This window comes from Pseudophryne corroboree, chromosome 6, assembly GCF_028390025.1.
Source record: "Pseudophryne corroboree isolate aPseCor3 chromosome 6, aPseCor3.hap2, whole genome shotgun sequence".
Classification (NCBI taxonomy): domain Eukaryota; kingdom Metazoa; phylum Chordata; class Amphibia; order Anura; family Myobatrachidae; genus Pseudophryne; species Pseudophryne corroboree.
Window position 1 is genome coordinate 720092700 of NC_086449.1, and position 22288 is coordinate 720114987.

General features: G+C 48.2%; 1 protein-coding gene across 5 annotated transcripts in view; it reads left to right on the forward strand.

Annotated features, from left to right (window-relative positions):
- Positions 1 to 13358: 13358 nt before the first annotated feature.
- Positions 13359 to 22288, forward strand: part of NIPAL4 (NIPA like domain containing 4) — a 36830-nt gene continuing 27900 nt past the window's right edge. Inside the window, exons 1-3 of one of the 5 annotated variants that reach the window (XM_063928380.1) lie at positions 13359 to 14248; positions 15274 to 15435; positions 15514 to 15634. In XM_063928380.1, the coding sequence (XP_063784450.1) occupies positions 15601 to 15634 (34 nt within the window). In that variant the 5' untranslated portion in view covers positions 13359 to 14248; positions 15274 to 15435; positions 15514 to 15600. Of the gene's footprint in view, positions 14249 to 14582; positions 14807 to 15273; positions 15436 to 15510; positions 15635 to 22288 lie in introns of those variants that run through there. The other 4 variants (XM_063928381.1, XM_063928379.1, XM_063928382.1 and 1 more) reach the window with 4 other exon arrangements.

Here is a 22288-nt window from a genome sequence, read left to right on the forward strand (position 1 = left end):
ACTTTTAAATGGTGACTGAAGATGCTGATGAGTTAAGGAACTTGTGAATGATGATTGAAAACACAAATGATTTGCAAAGATGTAAGCGATGACTGAAGACGCTGATGATTCAAGGAACTTGAGAATAATGGTTAAAGACACTGGTGGTTTACAGAGTAGTAAATGGTGACTGAAGACGCTGATGATTCCAGGAACTTGAGAACAATAATTAAAGACACTGGTGGTTTGCAGAGTAGTAAACGGTGACTGAAGACGCTGATGATTCCAGGAACTTGAGAATAATAATTAAAGACACTGGTGGTTTGCAGAGTAGTAAACGGTGACTGAAGACGCTGATGATTCCAGGAACTTGAGAATAATAATTAAAGACACTGGTGGTTTGCAGAATAGTAAACAGTGACTGGAGACACTGATGATTCTAGGAACTTGAAAATAATACTTAAAGACTCTGATGCAGACACTGACTCCCAGCACGCTGATGACCGAGACACATGAAAGTCCAGAAGCTGCTTGAGAACGCTGGAAGCTGTGCAGCAGTTAACGCTGGAAGCACCGGAGACACTGGGGTAGACTGCGGAGAAACTCGCCGGGAACAAGAGCACTGGCAGTTCTTTGGTCGATTTAGCAGCAGAGACCAGCATGACCAGGAGCTGTAACAATCTCGACACGATGAACTGGCAACAGGGAGCCTGTGTGGCTGGCCTAAGTAGTGAGTTCAGGTGCTGCTCACAGCTGTGGTAACAGCTAATAATCAAGCTGCAGATACAGAGCAGAACGCTGAGCACCAGAGCAGAGAGCGCCACCCCAGGCATGGAGGAGAAACTACATGGATTGTGACAGTACCCCCTCCCTAAGGAGCGGATTCCAGACGCTCAACACATGTCAGAGTCTGAATCAAAAGGTAGAGGGCATATCAGGGTATCCTCATGCTGCCAAGGAAGTCCAACAGAGGCTTTCAACTTAGATTTTCCCTTTTTCTTCTTCTTTCTCCTTTTTGTGGATTTCCCAGTAGGAACAGTAGACTGGAGCTGAAGAAAACCAACAGGTAAGCTGATTGCTGGAGTCTCTAAGCTGGCAACAGGATTCTCGGATGAACCAAGATAGATAGGAACCTTAGATGACCCCGGATGGGCAGGAACCTCAATTGGGACTGAAGACTGGTAAGACCATGAATTGAATTTCTTAATTACCACTTCACTGAAGGCCACAAGATTGAGAAGAACTGGGTCATTGGTCTCAATTAGTGGACTAGCCCAAGCCGCGGCTTCTCCTCTGAAGGTCAGGAATAAAAATTTAACTATGTTGGATGGAGTAATTCCGAGGGAAGGATCTGTCTCCATCATAGAAAGATATCGATTAACTAGTGCGAAGTATTGCGTTAAATCTCCATCAAAGTAATCCAAAGATGGAGCGTTGGATGAATTCTGTGAAGTGGAAACTTGATTTTCTGGAAACACTGGAGATGGATCATCAGGACACTGAGGAGGGGACAGACTTTCAGGAGACTGGTCAGAAATATATGATGATCCTAACCGAACTTTGACTAGAGACTTGGATGGTACTTTTTGGATTTGGTCCTTCCTGGAAGTCCTGGGGGACTGGGCTGTACCCAAATCGTGAGCCAACAAGTTAGTAGTAGGATTGGAACCCAGGACTACAACAGTGCCTATGTGTCTAGATATATGGCCTGTGTTGTGAGAAACGAGAGTGCTAGATTCTTCTTCTGAGATTGACATAATGCTCAAAGCCCCCTCGTCACGGGGCTGAACTAAGGCAAAAGCCCCCTCGTCACGGGGCTGAACTAAGGCAAAAGCCCCCTCGTCACGGGGCTGAACTAAGGCAAAAGCCCCCTCGTCACGGGGCTGAACTAAGGCAAAAGCCCCCTCGTCACGGGGCTGAACTAAGGCAAAAGCCCCCTCGTCACGGGGCTGAACTAAGGCAAAAGCCCCCTCGTCACGGGGCTGAACTAAGGCAGAAACCCCCTCTTCACCGGGCTGAACTAAGGCAGAAACCCCCTCTTCACCGGGCTGAACTAAGGCAGGAGCCCCCTCTTCACCGGGCTGAACTAAGGCAAGAGCCCCCTCTTCACGGGGCTGGGCTGAGGCAAGAGCCCCCTCTTCACGGGGCTGGGCTGAGGCAAGAGCCCCCTCTTCACGGGGCTGGGCTGAGGCAAGAGCCCCCTCTTCACGGGGCTGGGCTGAGGCAAGAGCCCCCTCTTCACGGGGCTGGGCTGAGGCAAGAGCCCCCTCTTCACGGGGCTGGGCTGAGGCAAGAGCCCCCTCTTCACGGGGCTGGGCTGAGGCAAGAGCCCCCTCTTCACGGGGCTGGGCTGAGGCAAGAGCCCCCTCTTCACGGGGCTGGGCTGAGGCAAGAGCCCCCACTTCACTGGGCTGGCCTGAGGCAAGAGCCCCCACTTCACGGGGCTGGCCTGAGGCAAGAGCCCCCACTTCACGGGGCTGGCCTGAGGCAAGAGCCCCCACTTCACTGGGCTGGCCTGAGGCAAGAGCCCCCACTTCACTGGGCTGGCCTGAGGCAAGAGCCCCCACTTCACTGGGCTGGCCTGAGGCAAGAGCCCCCACTTCACTGGGCTGGCCTGAGGCAAGAGCCCCCACTTCACTGGGCTGGCCTGAGGCAAGAGCCCCCACTTCACTGGGCTGGCCTGAGGCAAGAGCCCCCACTTCACTGGGCTGGCCTGAGGCAAGAGCCCCCACTTCACTGGGCTGGCCTGAGGCAAGAGCCCCCACTTCACTGGGCTGGCCTGAGGCAAGAGCCCCCACTTCACTGGGCTGGCCTGAGGCAAGAGCCCCCACTTCACTGGGCTGGCCTGAGGCAAGAGCCCCCACTTCACTGGGCTGGCCTGAGGCAAGAGCCCCCACTTCACTGGGCTGGCCTGAGGCAAGAGCCCCCACTTCACTGGGCTGGCCTGAGGCAAGAGCCCCCACTTCACTGGGCTGGCCTGAGGCAAGAGCCCCCACTTCACTGGGCTGGCCTGAGGCAAGAGCCCCCACTTCACTGGGCTGGCCTGAGGCAAGAGCCCCCACTTCACTGGGCTGGGCAGCACTCTGTAGACTCTCGGGCTGGGCAGCACTCTGTAGACTGCCGGGCTGGGCAGCACTCTGTAGACTGCCGGGCTGGGCAGCACTCTGTAGACTGCCGGGCTGGGCAGCACTCTGTAGACTGCCGGGCTGGGCAGCACTCTGTAGACTGCCGGGCTGGGCAGCACTCTGTAGACTGCCGGGCTGGGCAGCACTCTGTAGACTGCCGGGCTGGGCAGCACTCTGTAGACTGCCGGGCTGGGCAGCACTCTGTAGACTGCCGGGCTGGGCAGCACTCTGTAGACTCTCGGGCTGGGCAGCACTCTGTAGACTCTCGGGCTGGGCAGCACTCTGTAGACTCTCGGGCTGGGCAGCACTCTGTAGACTCTCGGGCTGGGCAGCACTCTGTAGACTCTCGGGCTGGGCAGCACTCTGTAGACTCTCGGGCTGGGCAGCACTCTGTAGACTCTCGGGCTGGGCAGCACTCTGTAGACTCTCGGGCTGGGCAGCACTCTGTAGACTCTCGGGCTGGGCAGCACTCTGTAGACTCTCGGGCTGGGCAGCACTCTGTAGACTCTCGGGCTGGGCAGCACTCTGTAGACTCTCGGGCTGGGCAGCACTCTGTAGACTCTCGGGCTGGGCCCTCTGAACCCCTCACTGGGGCTGTACGCTCTGAACCCCTCACTGGGGTTGGACGCTCTGAAGAACCCCCCTTGGGGCTGGACACTCTGAAGAACCCCTCACTGGGGCTGGACGCTCTGAACCCCTCACTGGGGCTGGACACTCTGAAGAACCCCTTCTTGGGGCAGGATACTCTGAAGAACCCCTTCTTGGGGCTGGACACTCTGAAGAACCCCCTCCTGGGGCGACAGGCTTGGAAACTCTAGGTGGAAGACCAGTTTTGTGACAGATGGTATTTAAAGATTGGAGATACACTCTGCCCCCATTTCTTGGTTTTCGAATGGGACAGGTTAAAATAAAATGTCCTTGACCCCCACAATACAGGCAAAGTTTATAGTCTCTACGATACTGGCGTTCTGTTTCAGAGAGGCTAGGTCGAGGGAAACTTTGGAACTTGCCTCTTGTCTAAGGAGGAGAGGTGCCCCTAGCATGCCTAGTCCATGGGTCAGAAGAAAACTCCTTTTCTGGAGCTATTTTACTGGGGTCCACCAGTCTCCCCAGGAATTCAGGAAGAACGCATAGAATACCGGACACTAAAGTCTGTAGCTGGTCTAACTTCTCCTTTAAAATCCCCAGTTGTAAGAAATCTAAAGAAGGTGATGTCCCGGGAGCTGAGGAATTAACGAGCTGTGAGAAAACTCCCTCAGGCAGACTGCAATTATCTCCCCTGCTGTTTGTTTTTGGCCAGTTCATACAGTCAGAATTCGTTTGGATCTCCCATTGTGAGAACATATTAGCAGGGACTGATGTTCACGGTATAATAGCAAGTTTATTAAAGCGGTGTACAACTGTAAACAATAAATATAAAAGCAGGAATAACTAGAGAACACAAAGGGAAAACTGAGGGGACATGGGATGCCAGGAGACTGTGAATACACAGGATGCCAGGAGACTGTGAGTACATGAAAATGATGTAGACTGTGGTAGAGTATGCACGTACCAGGGTTGCAGGATTGCACTGTAGCTGGACTGCAGGATTGCACTGTAACAGGACTGCAGGATTGCACTGTAGCTGGATCACAGGATGGCACTGATGATTTGTAAACTTGTGAACGGTGACTAAAGGTGCTGATGAGTTAAGGAACTTGTGAATGATGATTTAAAGACACTGGTGATTTGCAGACTTTTAAATGGTGACTGAAGATGCTGATGAGTTAAGGAACTTGTGAATGATGATTGAAAACACAAATGATTTGCAAAGTTGTAAGCGATGACTGAAGACGCTGATGATTCAAGGAACTTGAGAATAATGGTTAAAGACACTGGTGGTTTACAGAGTAGTAAATGGCGACTGAAGACGCTGATGATTCCAGGAACTTGAGAACAATAATTAAAGACACTGGTGGTTTGCAGAGTAGTAAACGGTGACTGAAGATGCTGATGATTCCAGGAACTTGAGAATAATAATTAAAGACACTGGTGGTTTGCAGAGTAGTAATCGGTGACTGAAGACGCTGATGATTCCAGGAACTTGAGAATAATAATTAAAGACACTGGTGGTTTGCAGAATAGTAAACAGTGACTGGAGACACTGATGATTCTAGGAACTTGAAAATAATACTTAAAGACTCTGATGCAGACACTGACTCCCAGCACGCTGATGACCGAGACACATGAAAGTCCAGAAGCTGCTTGAGAACGCTGGAAGCTGTGCAGCAGTTAACGCTGGAAGCACCGGAGACACTGGGGTAGACTGCGGAGAAACTCGCCGGGAACAAGAGCACTGGCAGTTCTTTGGTCGATTTAGCAGCATGACCAGGACCAGGAGCTGTAACAATCTCGACACGATGAACTGGCAACAGGGAGCCTGTGTGACTGGCCTAAGTAGTGAGTTCAGGTGCTGCTCACAGCTGTGGTAACAGCTAATAATCAAGCTGCAGATACAGAGCAGAACGCTGAGCACCAGAGCAGAGAGCGCCACCCTAGGCATGGAGGAGAAACTACATGGATTGTGACAGTATTTAATAAGAATATTTCATTCATTCAGATCTAGGATGTATTATTTTAGTGTTCCCTTTATTTTTTTGAGCAGTGTATATATATATATATATATATATAAAATCATTAGCGAGATTATATATATATATATATATATATATATACACTGCTCAAAAAAGTAAAGGGTACACTAAAATAACACATCCTAGATCTGAATGAATGAATGAAATATTCTTATTAAATACTTTGTTCTTTACATAGTTGAATGTGCTGACAACAAAATCACACAAAAATTATCAATGGAAATCAAATTTATTAACCCATGGAGGTCTGGATTTGGAGTCACACTCAAAATTAAAGTGTAAAAACACACTATAGGCTGATCCAACTTTGATGTAATGTCCTTAAAACAAGTCAAAATGAGGCTCAGTAGTGTGTGTGGCCTCCACGTGCCTGTATGACCTCCCTACAACGCCTGGGCATGCTCCTGATGAGGTGGCAGATGGTCTCCTGAGGGATCTCCTCCCAGACCTGGACTAAAGCATCCGCCAACTCCTGGACAGTCTGTGGTGCAACGTGGCGTTGGTGGATGGAGCGAGACATGATGTCCCAGATGTGCTCAATTGGATTCAGGTCTGGGGAACGGGCGGGCCAGTCCATAGCATCAATGCCTTCGTCTTGCTGGAACTGCTGACACACTCCAGCCACATGAGGTCTAGCATTGTCTTGCATTAGGAGGAACCCAGGGCCAACCGCACCAGTATATGGTCTCACAAGGGGTCTGAGGATCTCATCTCGGTACCTATTGGCAGTCAGGCTACCTCTGGCGAGCAAGAAAGAACGGCTGCGCTGTATGTCAGGAGGTGATAAGGAAAGAGAGCCGGCGTATAGAATATGTAATATTTATTAAATAATAAAATGAGCAATAAAACAAGACATATATAGACCAATAGATATAAATCTAGTGATCACACCTTGATAATCCCAGGATATGGAACGTCTCCTATTGTATATGGCAATTAAAAATGCAATGGACGGTATAATTATAAAAAGTCAGTTTTCCGCAGATTGTCAGCCGTGGCTAGGCTGGAAATAAATGAAATGCAGCACATGTAGTTCCAAATAGCGGAGTGCTTGTAATCATCAGGTATACCGTGCAGACGGTGTTACCTCTCCGGTGGTCTGGTCTTGATACCTTTGAAAAAGTCACATGGTATGTGACGAAACACGTCAGGGACCCCGCCTCTTCACACACCTTGTTCAGGTGTTACATCAGGTGTACTTGTGCTGATCAAGTTGGATCTCCGTCTGGCTGCCAAATTACTGAGAGCGACCGCTGGACGATACGCCACCACAGTCAGCTATTTCATAAAGGTGACCCTTCATCTCCTCCCCGCTGCACAGTGGATGTGGGCACTGCAGGACTGACGGCCGGGGACGCCCGGCTTTCGACCAGCCTATGCACTGCAGGGAAGGCAGATATAACATGTGCAGAAAGAGTTAGATTTGGGTGGGTTATTTTGTTTCTGTGCAGGGTAAATACTGGCTGCTTTATTTTTACACTGCAAATTAGATTGCAGATTGAACACACCCCACCCAAATCTAACTCTCTCTGCACATGTTATATCTGCCTCCCCTGCAGTGCACATGGTTTTGCCCAATTGCTAACAAAAATCCTCCTGCGATCAACTTGGAATTACCCCCTTTATCAGGAATTTTATAATCTATATTGGTTTTGTTTTTGAGGCGCTGTTTTAGCAGCTGAGTGTTGTTGTGTTCTACCTCTGGCGAGCACATGGAGGGCTGTGCGGCCCCTCAAAGAAATACCACCCCACACCATTACTGACCCACTGCCAAACCGGTCATGCTGGAGGATGTTGCAGGCAGCAGAACGTTCTCCTTGGCGTCTGCAGACTTTGTCACATGCTCAGTGAGAACCTGCTTTCATCTGTGAAGAGCACAGGGCACCAGTGGCGAATTTGCCAATCTTGGTGTTCTCTGGCAAATGCCAAACGTTCTGCACGGTGTTGGGCTGTAAGCACAACCCCCACCTGTGGACGTCGGGCCCTCATACCACCCTCATGGAGTCTGTTTCTGATCATTTGATAGACACATGCACATTTGTGGCTTGCTGGAGGTCATTTTGCAGGGCTCTGGCAGTGCTCCTCCTGTTCCTCCTTGCACAAAGGCGGAGGTAGCGGTCCTGCTGCTGGGTTGTTGCCCTCTTAAGGCCTCCTCCACGTCTCCTGATGTACTGGCCTGTCTCCTGGTAGCGCCTCCATGCTCTGGACACTACGCTGACAGACACAGCAAACCTTCTTGCCACAGCTCGCATTGATGTGCCATCCTGGATGAGCTGCACTACCTGAGCCATTTGTGTGGGTTGTAGACTCCGTCTCATGCTACCACTAGAGTGAAAGCAACGCCAGCTTTCAAAAGTGACAAAAACATCAGCCAGAAAGCATAGGAGCTGAGAAGTGGTCTGTGGTCACCACCTGCAGAACAACTCCTTTATTGGGGGTGTCTTGCTAATTGCCTATAATTCCCACCTGTTGTCTATTCCATTTGCACAACAGCATGTGAAATTGATTGTCAATCAGTGTTGCTTCCTAAGTGGACAGTTTGATTTCACAGAAGTGTGATTGACTTGGAGTTACATTGTGTTTTTTAAGTGTTCCCTTTATTTTTTTGAGCATTGTGTGTGTGTGTGTGTGTGTGTGTGTGTGTGTGTGTGTGTGTGTGTGTGTGTGTGTGTGTGTATATATATATATATATATATATATATATATATATATATATATGTAATCATTAGAGATATATGAGGTGTAAGATCTACTTCAGTTGGGAAGAGCAGAGTTGTTGCCTATATCAACCAGATTGTAACAATCTGGAAAATGTGAATAATTGGTTGCTAAGGTCAACAACTCCACTTTCCTCTTTTTAGATGTTTTAGTAAATCTATGCTAGATCTCATTTTTGTCTTGTTGCTATATTGCTATAACTGAGATGCTGCTTGATACTGCTCTGAGCAGTGCTACTCCAACTCGGTCCTCAAGACACACTAAAGGTCCATACACACTGGGCGTTTTTGCACAGCATGTATGCATAGCGATGATCGCTGATATCGCTGGGCTGAAATGTGCTCAGTGCATACACACTGAGCGCTTTTCCCCGCTGCCCAGCGATGTCAGCGAGGGTGAGCGGCTTTTCATAGCAGGACGCTATTGAAAGCCGCTCACCCCACCGTTCATCTACTGGTAATACCAGTAGATGAACGGCGACTGCCAGTGATGAAGCGGGAGCGCTTACCAGCGCTCATCGCCGGGCCATACACATTGGGTGGCTTTGAGCGGAAAGTAGCTCCACATACCAAAAGTGATCTGCTTTCAGCTCAAAATTGCCCAGTGTGTATGGGCCTTAACAGTTCAGGTTTAAAGGACATCCATGGTTGAGCACAGATGATTAAATCAAAATGACTGAAGTTCGAATTAAGTCACCTGTGCTCAAGCATGGATAGCCTTAAAACCTGAACTGTTAATGTGCCTTGAATTGAGAAGCACTGCCTTGAGGGAGTTTCCATATTGAGTGATTGCTCAGCCATGCACGCAGGGGCGGATTGGGAACAAAAAGCGGCCCTGGAAAAAAATTGTACAAGTAGCCCCACATGGGCAGCACCAGAGGTGTAAGGTCTAGCCATGGGCCATGGCAGCAGCACCCTCCCCCCAAGACTTTCCAGATAGTGGGCATGTCCAGCATCAAGGGGAAGTTAAAAGGAAATAAAATTAAATATTATGAGCACATTATATGATACACCTTTAGAATTTAGGAAACTATATAATTCTTTAGAAAGATATATTTTCTTGCTTATTACACCAACCATGGGGGTAATTCCAAGTTGATCGCAGCAGGAATTTTGTTAGCAGTTGGGCAAAACCATGTGCACTGCAGGGGAGGCAGATATAACATGTGCAGAGAGAGTTAGATTTGGGTGTGGTGTGTTCAATCTGCAATCTAATTTGCAGTGTAAAAATAAAGCAGCCAGTATTTACCCTGCACAGAAACAAAATAACCCACCCAAATCTAACTCTTTCTGCACATGTTATATCTGCCTCCCCTGCAGTGCACATGGTTTTGCCCAACTGCTAACAAAATTCCTGCTGTGATCAACTCAGAATTACCCCCCATATCCCAATCACTATTCACTCATTCTTATATGTCAGCCAAGCAGGCAGACAGAGCATACACTAGATCATAGGTTCTCAAACTCGGTCCTCAGGACCCCACACAGTGCATGTTTTGCAGGTCTCCTCACAGAATCGCAAGTGAAATAATTAGCTCCACCTGTGGACCTTTTAAAATGTGTCAGTGAGTAATTAATACACCTGTGCACCTGCTGGGTTACCTGCAAAACATGCACTGTGTGGGGTCCTGAGGATCGAGTTTGAGAACCACTGCACTAGATCATAGGTTCTCAAACTCGGTCCTCAGGACCCCACACAGTGCATGTTTTGCAGGTGACCCAGCAGGTGCACAGGTGTATTATTTACTCACTGACACATTTTAAAAGGTCTACAGGTGGAGCTAATTATTTCACTTGTGATTTTGTGAGGAGACCTGCAAAACATGCACTGTGTGGGGTCCTGAGGACCGAGTTTGAGAACCTGTGCACTAGATCACAGGTTCTCAAACTCGGTCCTCAGGACCCCACACAGTGTATGTTTTGCAGGTCTCCTCACAGAATCACAAGTAAAATAATTTGCTCCACCTGTGGACCTTTTAAAATGTGTCTGTGAGTAATTAATACACCTGTGCACCTGCTGGGTTACCTGCAAAACATGCACTGTGTGGCATACCTCCCAACATGACCCTCTCCAGGAGGGACACAGTGCTCTGCTTCTGGACTTCCCTCTTAATTTATGATTGCCGGCACCTGTGTTGAACAGGTTAATGGATAAGAAAGGTATTTCAGCACAGGTGATGGCAATAATACAGTAAGAGGGAAGTCCAGGAGCAGAGCATTCTGTCCCTCCTGGAGAGGGTCATGTTGGGAGGTATGCTGTGTGGGGTCCTGAGGACCGAGTTTGAGAACCACTGCACTAGATTATCTGCAATCACAGGCTAAGTGGCAAAGTCATTTTCATATATGCAAATTGTTTGGCATCTTATTCATTATGTCTATAAATAGGACCACATGTCCTCAAACAAAACAGGCCCAACGGGTGCGTCGGCCCAACGGGAATCTTCCCTGTAGACCCTATGGCCAATCCGCCTCTGCATGTGTAAGAGGGGAGGCGGTGCGGTGTGGTCTGCTGCCATGCAGGTGTAGTTTCCGTACTCACCAGGCGCCGCTCTCTCTCACCTTCAGGTACCGGAACCTTCAACGGACCTGGCAATCTTCAGTCGGATCCGGACACGGCGATTCCCTCTCGGAGCTGACGGACGAACGAGCTGAGGAGAAAATAGTCTACCTTAAGGGGGGTATCAACCCTTCTTCCACCGGAAAAGGGGATACCCCAGGGGTGACGGCGACCTTCACCGGTTGGGTGAAAGGTCATCACTGGCACAAAGCCTCAGCCACCCAGAAGTCACACACTCGCACTCTCGCGCGTAGTGTGATGAAGGGGTTCTCACGTCCGTGAGCAAACCCCTATTCCGGCGCCCGGGGACAGACAAAGGGACAAACGTACACAGATGCTACTCACCGTCAGTTCCGCACTGCGAACGTCTTCTCCTCTTACAGGTCCCTGTAAGGAGGCAAACAAACAGACGTGCAGGGCCTAACTCTAACCTAGTGTCACACCCCTATACTAACTACAACGGCAGAGCCCTCAAACTAGCTCTGTGGGTGTGGTGCACAAAACTAAACACAGACTTAACAAGCTTACAATTCGCCCTGCACGGTAACACACATATGCAATCACAATCACAGTGCAAGCTCTTACCACGGTGCTGTCCCTTTTATCGACCTGAATCAGAACGCCAGGGAGTGGGCGCTGTACAGCCCACCCACCTCCCGTACTCCTACTTGGGCCTACTGCCCCCTATCTGCACACAGGCCAGAGGCCTGACTTTACCCTCGGGCCTAGCGCCCGCCTATCTTGGTGCCCGTTGGGTGACCTGGGCCTAATGCCCAGGGCCACCTTATGGAGTGGGGCTCAGGCTTACCGGCCTGCCTACTCGGCGCACGTTGGGGTGGCCTGGGCCTAGCGCCCAGTACCACCCTTATTCATCTGGGGGGCCGCACCTATTAACTGGGCCTAATGCCCACTATACGCCCTCGGGCTAATGCCCGCCTAAAATGCCAGTTACCGTGGCTTGGGCCTAATGCCCAAGCCACTGAGTCAGGGGGTGACTGAAACTCCTATCTGCGCCACAGGCCTAGTGCCTGAACTGTGCCCCCGGGCCTGATGCCCGTCCCTGATGGTCTAGGGAGGAAAGGGGAGGGGGGGGTGGAAGTAGCCTCACTGAGGCCTCACCTGATCCGGGGGTCTCCGGCGCCCTCTTCTGCCGCTGACCCGTCCTGGCCAGCGGCGCCTCCTCCGCGTCCAGCCGCCGCTGGACATCTTCTGTCAGGAGCCCGACGTCTTCTTGCCTCTTCAGCGGCCACCGGAGCTCCTCTTCAAACGGCCGTCGTCTTCTCCTCCGCGACGGTCTCTCTTCTGCGCTCCTGCGCGCCGACTTCCTCCTCCGGGTCCCGGCCGCTTCTTTCTCTTTGGCGCTCTTCCGCGCGCTTCTCTTCTCCTCTTCCCGCCCGGTGTCTGATGTCAGACGCCGGGGGTGGGGCCTGTGACACGGCGAGCGCCGATTGGCTTGCCGCACCCGCTTCTTATTGGCCGGCGCCCGCGAGCCGCGATTGGCTCGCGGACAGCGCCGGATTTCAAATCCCGCCGCCGCTGTAAGTCCGCTGCAGGGAAAAGTCTAATCCCTGGACCGGACACCCGCCGCTGCTGTACGCCGACAGGCGTTGGGGACAGACAAGCTGCCCCAGCGCTGCCCACAGCTAGGGTCTGCACGTCTGATGTGCCCTGGGACACAGGGCACATCTCCACACATGCAGGGAACGCGGTACACTTAGACGGTGTCCATGTCGACCTCTGTCGACATTGACGCCAAAGGAACTAGAAAAACTCATATCGGCATTTTGACATGTTGGCATTTCATATGTTGGTATTTTGACTATGCTGGGATTTTGAACATGTCGTCATAATGAATGTCGGTATTTTGACCGTGTTTGTATTTTGACTGTCGGTCAATGGCTGTCAGGATTATGACCGTCGGTATTGTGTCCGCTGGTAAATTAACTGCTACCCACCCTAAGGAATATAGGGTCGGATATAAGATGTCTGGAGCGATGAGATTCCAGCAGAAACTCAAGCGTTTTTTTATAGCAGCAAACATTTACAAGACAAAACCAGGTTGCCTGGTAAATGAATGGCGCTTTAAAACAAACGTACAAATTCATCCGGAATCTCGGAGCTCCGGCCACCGCGCACTGTATTACATCTCGCCCATGGTGTTAATATATGCATTTCTGTATACCCAATCTCGGTCCTCAAGCCACACTAACAGTGCAGGTGTTAGTAATATCCAGGCTTCAGCACAGATGGTTAAATCAAAATAACTGAGGTACTAATTAAGTCACCTGTGCTCAAGCATGGATATCACTAAAACCTGGACTGTTAGTGTGCCTTGCAGACTGAGGTTGTGAAAGTCGGCTGTATATACTCATGTGTTATACGTGTGTAGTTATGGTTCCGGAGGGAGGTCTAGTACTATGCAGGAATTTTTTGTATTTCCTCTTAGCCGGAGTATGACCTTAGTTTCCATGTGGTATAACCTGAACACCCTGCTTAACTGGCCATGGTGTGCAGACAATAGAAGACAAAAGGCCTGCTGCCTGGTCTGTTAGCTAAACAGCCCCCTCTCAAATGTAAGACATGTAAATACATCTAAGTTTAGACACTCAGTAAATGCAGACATTTTAGCTATATACAAAACAGTCTGTTTTTTTTCTCTCTCTTTATAAAAATTATATAAATGTTTTTGATTTTTACCACCACACACTATGCCCAGTAGCATGTACTTAGCGTGTTGCAACACAGGTCATAGGTGTTTATGTATGTTTTATTTGTTAATTGCTAATGGAAGGGTATTTTATAATTGTTTTGAGAGAGCATCGATAGTTCTTTAGGTACATTCCATAAAAACTGTCCAAACACGTCTTTAAAAGACTCTGAATTTTTTTTTAGTCATGTAAAAAAACATAAATGTCGTATGTGACTGCTTGCTACGAACATTCGCCATCTCCAGGAAAGGGTTCCCCATGAGGGAGCCTGCTTACTATCATTGTGTTACCTGTACTGCTATCGCTAGCTCTGGGGCGCATTTGTAGAAGAGATCAATAAAAAAACATATTAAACTAAATATTATTTTTTTCATTGCAAGTCTGTCAGAATCTAATTATCTTGCTAGTATGTTTGTGAAGTGTGTGAGGAAACCAGAACACCCACAGGAAACCCATGTTAGTGTGGGGGAACATACAAACCTCACACAGATGGCCCATGACTGGGAATTCAGCCGAAGATCTCAATAATGTAAGTTACCTGGGTGGATTTGGAAGCATTTTGCACTTACACTTCTTTATGCTTAGAGATTCAGAACAGGGTATATACAGGGGGCATGCAAGCATTGACTGAGTACAGTGCATCCATGTTCATTCATGCTCATGCATCCATTGCTCAGCACCTGGTGCAAATTAGTATCTGAAGAAGAAGATGATGATGACGACAAAAGCAGCCAGTTCTGATTGGCTGAGTATGTTTTCTTCCCTCCCACTAACACTACTATCAGGATTCAGTCTGATATCCCAGCTGTCGTGATCCCGGCGGTCAGGAGACCGACGCTGGGATCCCAACAGCCGGAATACTGGTGGCGAGTGTAGCGTGTCCCCTCTCGGGCTCACTTTGGTCGCCACAGGGTTATATTCCCCATCGGGTGGTGGTCCAGTGGGGATTCTGGGCGGGGGGTCGGAATCTCACCGGGTATCGAGATTCCGGCGTCGGTATCTTGACCTGCGGGATCCCAGAAGCCGACAACTTGAATGCCTCCCATCTGTTAAATGGACAGACAATGGATATTTGTTTTTCATGGAAGTTAGTGCTTTCATGTTGTATTTACAGTGAATTTAATTGTATTTTACATGCTAAATACGCCTTTTATCATTTATTATAGCAATGTCCAGACATAGACAGACAATATTGTGTACTTTAGCTTCCACTAACACTGTCAGGCCACATCTTGCGTAACCACAGAACACCCGCCAACACCCCATTTCTTTCTGAGATGTATACAGCTTTATCTCCCTCTCTACACTGTGATTGGAGCCCTACCTCCTCACAGTATATATATATATATATATATATATATATATATATATACACACACACACACACAAATCCTGCATTTGCCCCTGAAGCTGGCGCATAGGATACCTTTGTCATGCATTGCATCAATTGGGGGCACATTTACACCTATGTACTATCCCTCCTCTCACTGCATTGATGCATATTATGTTTGCAAAGAAGTGCAGATTGTAGATTTGTATCTTTATGTACATTAGATAAACCACTGAGGCAATTGGGTAAAAAACCAAGGTATTCCACAACCTGCATTGTGTACGCTCTGCAGATGACCTGCAGTGAATAAAAGTGATTGCTTTGAAAGCTGAATGGGACATACAGCAATGGCACAGAGTGAGGAGTGATACTGCTCTGAATAGAAGGTGTGTGTAACCTAATTAAAGGGAGGAGTCCCCTGAAACTATAGACTATGTGTAAGTGTGTAACTTCCCTCTCAGCAGGTGAGGGAGCAGTATGTTCAGATTGAAATCTTGTCTCTGAGTGTTGCACCTGGAGAGTGCACTGTCTGATGATCCAGTGATTGCTACATGGCTACTTTATCAAACCACAACTGTGCCAATGGTGAGTATTACTACAGGCCACTGAGCCACAGAATGATTCATTATGTATGAGTGAAGCTACAAATGTTTGCCCCAATGTTGTTGTTTAGTTGGGCACAGGGGTTTGTCTGCTAAATATTTTATTTCGTTGGTGTAAAATATTTTGGCCTTTTTTATATGCAAACTTTTTTTTTTCCCCCCCCTGAAAGCTTTGTATATTTTTAGCTAGTAACTTCTACCAAAATGCTTAGATCAAGCGCCTGTTCCAGGATGCGGTTATGGTACTGGTGGTCCCTGTTACAATTTAGTCCTAACCCAGAGCAAATGTTTAATTTCATCTTCGTGTTTATCCAGTTTCTTTCTAAACTAGTTACCAGCCTGTCATAATAACGGAACAACATAACCATTATGTGTGCGCCCAAATAGATTAACACTTGAATTGCTTTGTCGGGCGCCATCTACTGGCTGCCGGCAAGCAAAACACTTGAATTTGATCCATAGAGGTGAGGAGCAGCGTTGGCCTTTTTATTATATAGGATAATGTGGTTACACAGGAAAATAACTTTGTGAAACAATCTTTATCAGATGACCACTGACCTGAGAAGGCAGGAGTGTATAGTTATCACTGGTGCAATTATACTAATCTCTGCGTGACTAGGTTTTTGTAATGATTAGTCTTTGGGATGGGCAGGAGGATTGACTTGTGCTGACCTGAGTGATGGGAGAAGTTGTTGCGTGGGTTTACCTTCTCTACCTGTCTTTGGATGTTGTTGATGGTCTCTGAGCAGCAGAGTCTGCTGTGTCTCTGATCTGCGATAATACGAATTCCAGAGTGACTCTTTCTTACGGCAACTTATATTTCTTTAAATATAGCTTTCTTCTCTATCAGTCTGCATGGTTTAAACTTAATCAGTGGAAAAACCTGGGTCTTACACACAATCTAGTACCAGCGATAGTGGCGTGTGGGGACGCACATCACTACTGCTTCGGGGCATACACACTGAGAGATCCGTACTTGATTTCCAAGCAATCTAGGGCCTAATTCTGAGTTGATCGCAGCAGCAAATTTGTTAGCAGTTGGGCAAAACCATGTGCACTGCAGGGAGGACAGATATAACATGTGCAGAGAGAGAGTTAGGGTGTGTACACACGGTGAGATATTTTCTTGAGATTTTGACTATATAGTCAAAATCTCAAGAAAAGTTAGTGCAGATCGCAAGGTGAAAGTCACCTTGCGATCCCGATGCGCGGTCCCGCCAGGTCGGCATCGCAAGAAAAGATAGACTGTGCAGGCAAGTCAATCCCTGCTAGATCGGTGTACTATCTAGTTCATCTCACATGTCAATGACATCTCACATAAGCCAAAATCGTAAGCACACATAGTCCATATCTCAAGAAAAGTTAGTCAAAATCTGTGCTATCTGGGCTCTGGGGAGTTCAGGGGAAATCGCAAGTAAAAATCGGGCATAGCAAGGATCTCACCGTGTACACACCCTTAGATTTGGGTGGGGTGTATTCAAACTGAGATCTAAATGACAGTGTAAAAATAAAGCAGCCAGTATTTACCCTGCACAGAAACAAAATAACCCACCCAAATCTAACTCTCTGCAAATGTTATATCTGCCCCCTCTGCAGTGCACATGGTTGTGCCCAACTGCTAACAAACTTGCTGCTGCGATCAACTCATTATTACCCCCCTAGTCTCTTCGTGTGTACACCCCTTAAAGTTCATCTGGGCTGTGCTAATTGCAACACATGCTATTGATTGCAGTGATAACTGCACATAGTGACCACGCTACTGTATGCACTATAGAGGAGGGGGCTCATTCCCTAATACATCAAGTAATATGCTTAATTGGCGCAATGAGTAGGCTTACCATATCATCCCTTTAAACTGGGACACTCATGAATTTCACAGGTTCTCTGGCTGATTATATCCAGGGGAAATGCAGACTTGCAGTCAGCCAGCCACAGGACCTGTGTAATTCATTAGTGTCCAGGTATAAAGGGATAGTATAGTAAGCCAGCCTATGTACCAAGCTCTAACAAGCAAAAATATGAAGGACTCCTCCATTGTGACAGGAATACATTCAAAGGGCTTCTCTTTGTATGTGCTGCCCCTGTAGAATTGTTTCAATCTTAGTTGGAGTGTTAATATTAAACGATTATTCTGGCTGTGACCTGGATTGTTCATAATCGCACCGCTGCTGGGATTATTACTACATATGTACCCAACAGACGGGGCTTTCATGATGATATTGATACAAGCCCCCGAGCTCCAGTGACTTCTGATCTTTTTACTATACAGTACAAGGGGACAAAGGGGGCATATAATATTCCTAATGTTACTATACCACCCTCCCTACCCCACATATATATAATTTTTTGGGGGGTACAGTGAGGGTTATGCAGATGTGGTTGGAGTGGCGTCCTGCGCTGCAAAGTACAGATTATCGGTACATTGCGCATGCTAAGGAGGACCTGCTCTGCATTAATATGTCTTAGGACGCAGGACGGCAGCAGACGGTCAGTGATTGACAGCCTGCAGCTGTTTGGAGGGTGTGGAGGTGTGTCGCCGCTGTTGCGGGCGAGGGATGAGGGCTGAGATTTCCTGGCCTTCTGGTAACGCCTGTGGTAGTAGGCTGGTGCAACCCCAAGGGTCACACAGCCGGCCGATGGTGTCAGAGATGATCCGATACTGCATCCTAGGACGCAGCTTTGATCGGTAATGCAGCAGGAGTGACGCCCCCCGGCTGCATTACCATATTGATGCTATCACTGCTGCTTCTATGTAAGAAGCAGCAATAGCACCTCCAACCACATGTGAATCAGGCCTAGTGTTCTCCCATTTCATCAGCAATGTGTGCAGCAATAGTGACAATTACAATAAACAGAGGCCTATATGTATTAATCACAGCTCTACCACAATTATTAACTGTCCCTATTGCAATGGACTTTTTTTTTCTCTTACGTCCTAGAGGATGCTGGGGACTCCGTAAGGACCATGGGGTATAGACGGGCTCCGCAGGAGACATGGGCACTATAAAGAACTTTAGATAGGTGTGCACTGGCTCCTCCCTCTATGCCCCTCCTCCAGATCTCAGTTAGATCCTGTGCCCAGAGGAGACTGGGTGCACTACAGGGGAGCTCTCCTGAGTTTCTCTGAAAAATAATTTTGTTAGGTTTTTTATTTTCAGGGAGCACTGCTGGCAACAGGCTCCCTGCATCGTGGGACTGAGGGGAGAGAAGCAGCCCTACTTAAATGATAGGCTCTGCTTCTTAGGCTACTGGACACCATTAGCTCCAGAGGGTCGGAACGCAGGTCTCACCCTCGCCGTACGTCCCGGAGCCGCGCCGTCGTCCTCCTCAGAGAGCCGGAAGATAGAAGCCGGGTGAGTATAAGAAGAAAGAAGACTTCAAAGGCGGCAGAAGACTTCAGATCTTCTCTGAGGTAACGCTGCGCGCCATTGCTCCCACACACTACACACACAGCAGGCACTGAAGGGTGCAGGGGGGGCGCCCTGGGCAGCAATAATAAACCTCTAGGGACGGTCTAATTAAAATATATATATATATATATATATATATATATATATATATATATATATATATATATATATATATATATATATATATATATATATATATATATATATATATATATATATATATATATATATATATACTCTCACACTCTGCGGAGGCAGTATATTATATAATCCCCCGCCAGTATTGGAAATTTGAGCGGGACCGAAGCCTGCCGCTGAGGGGGCGGAGCTTGATCCTCCAGCACTAACCAGCGCCATTTTCTCCACAGCACACTGCAGAGAAGCTGGCTCCCCGGACTCTCCCCTGCTGAACACTGTGACAGAGGGCAAAAAAGAGGGGGGGGCCACTTTTAATTGGCGCAGTGAGTGTTTGTGTCTATCTATCTATCTATCTATCTATCTGTGATGACACAGCTGGCGCGTCGTGTCGCTCAGTGGTAACAGACACGTGGTTACTTTCCTAGCCCTGGTCCTACACATGGACTTCACCAATTGCCAATATGTTATTAGTTATATGTTAGGCAATATTGTATTATATTGTATGATATTATTGTTACAAGGGTACAGTTATGTTTTCAATGTATATATATGAATGTAATGGTTATTCTGCTATAGTTTGTAAAATAATGTTTCCCCATGTGACGATCAGATAACCTATGTATTTGCTCTGTCTGGGAAGATACAGCCAGTCTCAGATGTCAGGCCATACACCCCCCCTCATTCTTCCCCACACAATGGATTCCAGGCCACACAATCAGATTAAGTAAGGTTACTTTAGTTAACATCTATTGTGGCCTAGGGGACATGACTGTACATGTGAAACTGTTCTGGGGGTGTCGCCTTATTGTAGGAAAGACAAAGGTTTGATAATAGCAAAGAGGGGACGTGAGACAGGGAGAGAGAGAGAGGCAGGAGACTGACTAAGAAGTAATGTTCTGTCAGGAGCTCCAGGAGGGAATTGTCGTGTAGAATTGGATCACAGAAGTGTGCTGAGCTGTTGTTTATAATTCCATCTGCTCAATAAACCACTGTTGGTTTTCATCTACCACCGTGACTGAGTGATTTTGAACCCAGTATCCTCACATTTGGCGGCAGCAGTGGGATCACTCAAGACACCAGCAGAAAGGTATAAACCACAGCAGGCAATGGATTCTGCCCCGCTATGCTACCGTTACAGCAAGAAGGATCAACTACAGGACCTCTGTCGAGCAAGACGGATTGAGTTTAATACAGTGGATACCAAGGAATCCCTAATTGGAAAACTGGCTCAATGGGACGTTGAGCACCCTTGTGATAAGGAGGAAGAGGAGGATATGGTCGAGGCCTCAGCGGAGGAGACCAGTAATGGAACCAGGGCAGTGGAGCTTGTGGTTGGAAGTTTGTCAGCATATCGGCAGGCTGAGAAGCCGGATCTTTTATTTATAGTTACCAAAATGCAGTACATTTGGGAGTACTGGAATGAAGCTCAGTGGGAAATCCGCAGGTGGAGAGTATCCAGCATACAGGACAAGTTGTGTCATCTGGGGAATGCGTTCATGCACTGCAGAAGTGAAGCAGCCACATGGAATCTGCTGGGGGAGCCAGAGTTTGAGGAATTCAGGGAGGAAGTGATCGCCACAGTGGCCCAAATGACACAAAGGATACAATATACAGAGACGGAAGAGCAAGTGCAGAGTAAATTGCCTTCCCGGACAGAGCCAGAAGAAGTGGCATTGGATCGGGGGCCCCTGGATACCCCAGCATGGCGAGGCCAGTGTTACAGGGTGGATGTGGAAAGGCACCACCTGCAACAGCTTCTCCCATACCCAAGGGAAGAAGTTGCCCAGTGGTCTATATGGAAGGAAGCACACGTTGAAGTGAAGACAGCAGTGAGCACAATCCAGGCACCCCAGGAGGAACTGCACTACAACTTCCCTTTTGCTGAGATGGAGGATGAGGACTTGGTGAGAGAGTGTCAAGAACTGTCTGCCCAGGATGTTACACTGGAAAAGGATGACCTTGACCAGGTGGATGCAAGGAAGCGCTGTCTGCAACCCGTTCTCTTCTCCCTGGGGGAATGTCACAGTGAAACACTCAGTGACCGGCCTGAGCTGTGTTACAACTGGCCATTTGCAGGCTTGGAGGATATAGAAACCATCCCAGAGTGCCAGCGAGACATTGAGGAAGAAGTTGCCACTATCACCCGACCACCACTTCAGCAACAGAGCCTCCAAGGGAATCCTTCAGGTGAGCACCAACCAGTCCTGGCTACTGAACCATTTACAGTGTTGTGTTTGGGGGAGGCTACTGAAAATGAGAAGGGAGTGGGGTCTGTCATCCAAACACCCCAGGAGAAGATGCACTATGCCTTCCCATTGGCAGAGGTGGAAGAGGAGATCTCTGCGAGGGCAGCAGTAGGTGGTAATGTCCCAACTATAAGCATGGCTAGTGCAGACAGTGTCTCACTTCAGGCTGATCAGCATATTCGGCTGAGGGAGGCCTATTGTGAAGCTATGTTCATGGCTGCCCCAGTTATTTTATCAGAAAAGGATGTTCAGGAAGGGCCCAGTGTATCTCCAGCAATTGTATCTCTCCCAGAAGATTCTGGAGGTCTGTTCTCATTCAGTGAACTTGATGGTAAGGAGCTGCAGTCTGAATGCCAGAATCTTCCCTGTGACTCAGAGAAAATCCAGGGATCAGACCTGGTGAAAATAGCATCAGCTCAGGAACTGGAAGGGAACATGTTGCTCTACTCTAGGGCACCTGAATGTGTTTTGGGCTGGCATTGTGTGCAAGGTGAAATGACTGACTCTAACCAGGACAATGGTGGTCAGCCAGTACATGTAGCAGTGAATGGAGAAGGTAATGCCACTGTCCCGGTGAACCTACATCCATGTTCCAGTACAACGATGGTCGAGTTGGTGGATACACACAAGGAAGCTGAGCAGATTGTACTCCAGGCCAAAGCATACAAGACTCAGAGTAGGATCCCACAAGTTACCCAGCTAGCCAGGCTGGAGGAAGCATTTACCCAGGATAGCACAGAAGAAACTTCTGGCATGAAGGAATCCCCATTGTGCCCTGACAATTACCATACCCGTGGTTCATGTTTGGGGGAGGGAAGCCACTGTCCTGATGCACCAGAGGTG